Below are 7,261 nucleotides of genomic sequence, written 5' to 3'. Positions count from 1 at the left end.
AATTACAAAATTTATTTTTTTATAAACATAGAATAAACTATAACTCTGTAAATGTGTAAAATATGCAATAAAACTTACATAAACTGAATGAATGATAACAGAAATGGTTATACCATTTGAATAAGAACCAGAACAATAAGAATGAATTTGAAATAGATTGAAAGCAAATAGTCAATAAATAAGACACAAAACTTCAGAATGTAAATAAATAAAATTTTGAATTTGTAAATAGAAAATAAGTTTGATTGGACTCAAAAAATCAATATGAATTAAAATTGAGCCTCTGGGAAAAGATATCCATGAGCAGACCATGGAATATTGACAGGTAGATAAGACACAGCAATGCTCTCAAGTGTGACTGCATCCATCAGCATGATGTAGCTCTGCTTCAGTTCTCCATCAAATACAAGAGTGAAGAGTACTCCATCATCCTCTGGGAGAGATTCTCCAGGAGTTGGGAAGAACCAGGTCTCAGATACATAATGGTTCTCTCTGTACCACACCTTGTCTCCTCCCTCCTTGCAAAGATCTTTTTTGACAATAGCTGTTCTGGTGTAGTCAATCAGAGAGTTTCCATACAAGTAACAGTAAGGCTTGCCTGAAAAATTATTATGATAAAGGCTTGCTTTAGAAATTTGCTTTACAACAGACTATTCTTATGGTTTTTCAAAACTTGTTTTTAATTATAATCAAATGAAAAATTTATGTGCTAGTACTCTTTTTAGGATTTTTATTGCAACGATGATATAAATACTCAAAAAGATTATTAGCTTTTAATATTTTAAAATCCAAGTAATTAAAAACCTCACCTCTATAATTTTCATTGATAACAGGGAAGTCAAGCATGTTGACAAAGGAATTGTTGATGCTGTCCACAAAGAGAGACTTTGTGACTGTGCTGTTCACAAGGTTGATATTCCATCTGGAGAATTCATCTGACTTTACAGTCTTCCAGTCAGTTGTCTCAGGAGGATTAAAGATTTTATCTAAAAAAATAATAAGTAAGTTTTATGTAATAATCAAAAATCATGAAACATTTAGATATAAACTTTAACAGAAATGGAAAAACTAATGAAAAATTATCAATTGAATAAGTTAACTTGTCTTACCTACAGTCAAGTAGTCTCTAAGGGCATTGGGATTCTTCTCACACAGATCTACAACTAATTCATCCTAAACAAAAGATTTTTATTTTACTTGAAGATATTTACAAATGTTTTTATTTTTTATCTTTACATCTTTTTATCAATTTATCTTTATGATATGGTTTGTTTAAAGAATTGAATATTTACTTTATTAATCTGGTAGGCATTAGCATGATGAAGAGAATACATAGGTTGAGTGGTCAGATGTTGGACACTTCCATCATTACGGTTGATGACATAAACATCAGTATCAGTATTGTCCTTCCAGGAAATGGCCTCCATAATGTGGAACTTCTTTGCCATAATTTCCTTAACAAAGATTAAAAGCAAATTATAATTATAATTGAACTTTCATCGTGTTAAAACATGTTGTAATAAATTGAAGAAAAAAAACAATTCAATATTCTAAAATTCATTAAATCTTACCAAGGGATCTGCATCCAAAGGGTACATGAAGAGAATAAAATAGTCCTCAGTAACAGAAAAACTGTGCACAATGGAGGTCTTTGCAGGTTCAAAGGAAGCAATTACTTCAGGTGCATCAAATGAATCGGAAGGTTTATACCGTTGGATCTCAACAAGTTTATTTCCTAAGAATTCACAGTAAGATTATTTTTAAATTGATTGCTTAAAATATAGGATACAAAACTAATTAGAATCTAAATTAAATTCCAATTATAAAACTCACCTGTCAACATGTCAATCTTTGTCATGAACCAAAGAGTGTTGTCAGTTCCAGGTTCTCTTAGAGGATGGGCACAACCAGTTGTTGGAAATGGAATCCTTTTTGGAAGGTAGAGACCTGAAAAGCAAATTTATTGACTAATAGAACTAGTTTATGTTTATCTTTACATAATTGAATATATTTGTCTCTAACAGTAAATAAACTTACCCATGGTTGACAAATCAGAAATGTTGAATCTCAAAGCACTTGGAGAGTCGGTGACCGCCATGTACATTCCCTTTTCCACATCCTTCTCTCCAAATCTCCAGACCATGGGGTTAAAGTTGTCAAAAGCTGTTCCTTCCATCATCTGTAACAAGATTTAATGTGTAATAAAAAATTTATTTCAAATGTTTCTCCTGAATTGTACTTATTGTTTTTGACATCGATACAAAAATTGAAAAAATCAAGACTTACCCCAGCCATGATTTGTCCCTCTTCCAGGATATTCCAGTCATGTTCTTTGTCCACAAAAGCATTGAGAGTAAGCTGAGGTACTAGCTCACCCTTCTTAACTGAGGCCATGTAGTTATTGGACTCTAACATCTTTCCACTGAACAACACCTGAACAGGAATACTTATTTATTGCATCATATTATAGAGTACTGCGAATATGAAAATGAATAATTATAAAACAAGTTTTTTAACCCTTAGTGGCTGAAGTCAGGGCTAACAAAACTTGTATTAATTTTATGATTTTTAAAAATATTCATTGTTGTACTAAGATGCTCTACTTGATTTTTCAGTATGGCTGGAACCGGTTCTAAACCAGTGGATATTACTTGGTTTTGAGACAATAATAGAAGAAAATTTGGAATTTAGTACTTTTCCAAAATCTTACATTATTCATATCAAAACAAATTCATATATTATACCTTCTCTCCAATAAATTTGAAAGAATGCAGCTTGGCAAATCCATCCAACCAGTTATTCATTTGCCTACGGTCAGATCCAAAACTGTGCTGTCCAGGTCCATTTCTTACATAAGTTCCATACAACCAGTTAGGCACCTACAAAATTATATTAATTCAATTTCTGTTTTGTGGATTTTACCACTTTTAATGCAGAGCTAACTTTATAATAATGGACATTTTAATACTTGGATGATATAACCAGATTTTCATGTTCGTTAATAAAGTGAAAATTGCAGCAGGCTAAAATAACATTAAATACCATCTCACCCCATTCCCTCCCCTCTTACTTACTGAATAAACTGCCCAATAAATGAGCTCCATATTAGTACCTAAAGTGACGAGAATTTTCCCCCTGTGATAATATTCAATTATATTCTATATTCATTAACAGATAGAATTTGGTTCTAACTATGAACTTTTTATAATGCTTACCTTAGATCCTTCCTTCCATTCTAGAGAAATGTCATGAAACTCTTGATTGTTGTCACCAAGATAGTCTACCCAACCAACATTGTCTCCATGTACTAAAAGAAGGATGAGAATTATTTTTGAAAGAAAAATTGTAAAATAAAGATTTGTAACTGGACACAGTGTCTAAAAATCAGCATTGTGACGTCATAAAATGAGGGATTATGCATCTATTTTGTAGGCTTTTCTTTCCCAATTCTCCTCTTATCTCCCTCCTTATATGATGTCACATGGCTGATTTTTTGTCCAGTTACAAAGATTTTATTTCAAAATAGACAAATGAATCTGATAATAACACATTAATATATAGTTTTAAATTTTAAAAGACCTATGTTATTTTTATTTTTAAATTTGAACCTTAAGCAATATTATTCTTTTCTTTAAATTTAAACTTTAACAAGATATTTAAAAGTATAATAGTAAAATTTTCTTAAGTTTAAGAATAATTATTTATACTTTGTATAATAGACAGCTTTCCGCGGATATTAAAATAAAAAATTATAAATTTAAACCAGTTTTGTTAGCCGGTGCCTTAATTTTGTGGTTTTTATTTTAATTTTTGTTAAAATTTTCTGTCATACAATGCTATACATGATTTTTAAGTATGGCTGAGAGCCGGTTCTGATCCAACGGTTATTAATCGGTTTTGAAGCCATACTGGAATCAGATAAACTGATGATTTGATTCCTGTAGTGTTACTTTTTAATAAAAAAATTTATTTAGTAAGGAGGAGGTAGGTTGTGCTTAAATTCCGTAGAGGTGTGAGTTTTAATGCTTAAAAACAGTAGTAGAACGATAATATTAACTAAATATGTGTATTCCTTATTGAAAGAACTATAGACAAAAATAGTAGTTAAAAATATTTAGTGAATATTATCGTTCCACTACTGTTTTTAAGCCTTAAAACTCACACCTTTACGGAATTTTAGCACAACCTATCTCCCTTTATCAATTAAATAAAGGTTTAGAAATAAAAAAAACATAACATGTATTTTTTGAATAAATGTTATTGGTGATTTCAATGGTTAAGAAATTGCATACCTATGTTAATTGATGCTACAGCTACTGCTGTGAGTATCTGCAATGCTGAAAACATTATTAAGAGAGTTGCTGCTAATGTCTGTGAAAAGGTACCTGCCCTGCTCACTATTTATATGCAAGTTCATCAAGTTGGAAAGATAAAAATATAACAAGAACGCATATTTTCATCAGCAATTGAAATTTTAAGGCCGAAGTTAGCAGTTTTATCCTTATATAAAAGTAACAGGATCATTGACTGTCTGTACAGGCTCTTTTACAGTGTAGCTTATAGGTCCTGGGAAGGTTTAAAACTATTTTGGGGGAGGGTATCACCACCCTCTCAAAAAGGGACGGCTCCACTGTATGACTTACTGGACTTACCTTACAAGGTTGCCTAAGGTTTTTCTTTTAAAACTACAATTTAAAAGGGGGGGCGACTCCCCCCTTCTCTACCCCAACCTCAAGAGCCCCTAGAGGCAACCGTTTCAAAATATTATATCTCTTCGTGTTAGCCCCTAGAGGCCAAAGGCCCAGGGTAACAAAACTGTTATTAATTTTATAATTCATATTTTTTTATTATTTGAAAATTATCTGTAATACGATGCTATACATTATTTTTTATTATGGCTATAATACGGTTTAATCCAGCGGATACTAATCAGTTTTGATGTCATACGGGAAAAATTAGACAAAATTTAATAGATAAAAAAAAGTTACAGAGCAACTTAAAACGTGATTTTGTATTTAATACTTTTTTGCCTTAAATGCAAGTTAATTATATAAAGAGTACAAAGTTCACCCGTGTGTTTACACAAATATATCTGACCATCCATATTTTCGAGGATAGCTGCTATCCAACTTTTAGAGGCTTGTTTTGATCTTATTACTATGGGGAAGGATTGATTCCAGGACCTTTGTCTGGAATCCTAACTGTGCATTGAAATGCGTTGCCTCTGTTTTGGGCCAAGGCAATCCCCCTACTTAACATCTTTAGTTCTGATGCGTTATTGAGCTGAGATTCGAACCTCTCCTGATGATGAGTGGATGCGCTACGCGTTGCGGGTACAGGCTGGGGTTACCCAAAACACCTTAACCCGCGGGGAGGTGTTAGGTTCGAATCTCGGCTTAACACCACGCCATAACTAAAGACGTTAAAAATAAGCCCTACTGCGACATTAATGGTTAGAGTATGGGGAACGCCTTGGAATAAAGCAGGCGCAATTCATTATCATGCACAGTTAAGAATTCTCAGACAACGGTCGTGCAATGAAAGGATTGGTTGTCTGATGGGTGTTACTTAGCCTAATACCCTGGGCGTTTGGACAGAAAACGAGACATTTGGCTCCCCTTGGTTATCCTGGGTTGTTGGACCATGGCGGTAGATTTGTCCTGGACAGCATTTCCGCCCGTATGAGGTAATGCCAGGTAGGCCCAAAAAAAATCTTCTAAAAATATATGGATGGCAACATCAATGAAAGAAAAGCTCAAAAATTAACATTATGTAGAAGTATAATGAAAGTTCTTTATAAATATATTTTAAAATTACTTGAATAGGAGACCTACATTATATAGATGCTTTGCTTACAACATTGTACCCAATTGTAATAAAATGTTTATCAAAATCAAGTAATTAGGATTACAGATATCATCCACATGCTACCCTAAATATAGAAAAGCTTCAAAATATTGTTTATATAATATTTTTTACAGGCCAAGACAAGCTTCCCTTAAAAGAACATCTCAGCATGTTAGAGGGAAATAATAATCTTAGACAGTTGCTAATGGATTTTTGTATAAGTAGCAAAGCTACTCTATAATTCAGTTTGTCTGTCCGTCGGTCAGTCCGTAACAGTCTGATTTTTTTTGCATATTCTCTCTTTCTATTCTTTGTTATGTACATTTTCTCTATTACTAACTTTGTTTGTTTGTACATTCCATTTGCTAATTATGGATGTTGTCATCCTTTTTTGAAACGAAGCTTTTCTATAATATGGGGTCGGTCCGTCCGTACGTCTGTAATGGATAGCTTTTTTCGTAAATTTAGGCATGTTAGAATTGTCCTATCGATTTCAAACTTTGCGTTGTGATTCCTGTAGCAGTTAGGTACGATTTAGAAAGCGTAGCAACTTTATAATCGTTACCAGAATGTCCGTACGTCCATTTTAAACTTGTTGATTTTTAACTTTTTAACAATAAATTTGTATGTGATAAAATTATCCGATTGATTTAATTTTTAGAATACTGATTCCTAGGACAACAAAGTACAATGTTATAATCGAAGCATCTCTATAATCAAGTCCTAAAGGCGTAAGTATTTCCTTAAACCTTATCCTGTATTTAAGCAGTTTTTCAACAAATTTTGATTCGACATTTATACATACATTTATGTTCTGATTTTTCAGTTCTGACACTATACAAGTTTTAATGTTCGTTTGTCCTACTGTTTCAGAGCTTCGCTTTTATGGATGTTGTCATCCTTATTAATAATGTTATTCATGTGACCTAAAAACGGCATAAAAAAAACAATGTTCACGTTTGTTTATTTTGTTCTAAAATGTTATGATCTTATATTTAGTTGGCACGTTGAATGTTTTTATTTAATTCCTCACAACTACTCTTGAATTACAATTGTTCGTCCGGCCGTCTGTACGTCTGTCTGTAAACTTACTTTCTGTTGACTAATGAGAAATGATCCAATGAGAAGGGATGGGAAGTAAAATGGATTTTATCCTTCAAAACCTTTGACACAACAAATCCCCTTTACCCCCGAAAAAAGCTTGGACGTCCTTGTAATATTTATCTATTTTAATACTGATTTTGTCTGTTCATCTATTCTATGGAATAAATAACTGCGAATTTTGCAGGGATCTAAGGGGATAAGACAATGGCCAATAAATTGATGTACATCCCTAGTCATGGTCTATTAAATTACCCCTTCTGTAGATTACAATTATTGGTTGAAACGTTTGCACATTTCACTTAAAAAACCA

At 32.5% G+C, this 7,261-nt stretch overlaps 1 protein-coding gene across 1 annotated transcript; it reads right to left on the bottom strand.

Moving 5' to 3' along the window:
- Positions 1-4,385, bottom strand: LOC145333732 (carotenoid isomerooxygenase-like). The gene is made up of 11 exons (XM_080178944.1): positions 4,293-4,385; positions 3,216-3,307; positions 2,745-2,879; positions 2,287-2,433; positions 2,038-2,179; positions 1,834-1,947; positions 1,572-1,735; positions 1,293-1,454; positions 1,110-1,173; positions 810-986; positions 1-598 (listed from the first exon to the last, which is right to left on the bottom strand). Exons 1-11 carry the CDS (start codon positions 4,345-4,347, stop codon positions 270-272), a joined length of 1,581 nt encoding a protein of 526 aa, XP_080035070.1. The 5' UTR covers positions 4,348-4,385; the 3' UTR covers positions 1-269.
- Between the last annotated feature and the right edge of the window lie 2,876 nt (positions 4,386-7,261).

The sequence above is a fragment of the Acartia tonsa genome, chromosome 12 (assembly GCF_053477335.1).
Source record: "Acartia tonsa isolate MP-2025a chromosome 12, ASM5347733v1, whole genome shotgun sequence".
Taxonomy (NCBI): Eukaryota; Metazoa; Arthropoda; class Copepoda; order Calanoida; family Acartiidae; genus Acartia; species Acartia tonsa.
This window is presented reverse-complemented; position numbering and strand designations above follow the sequence as displayed.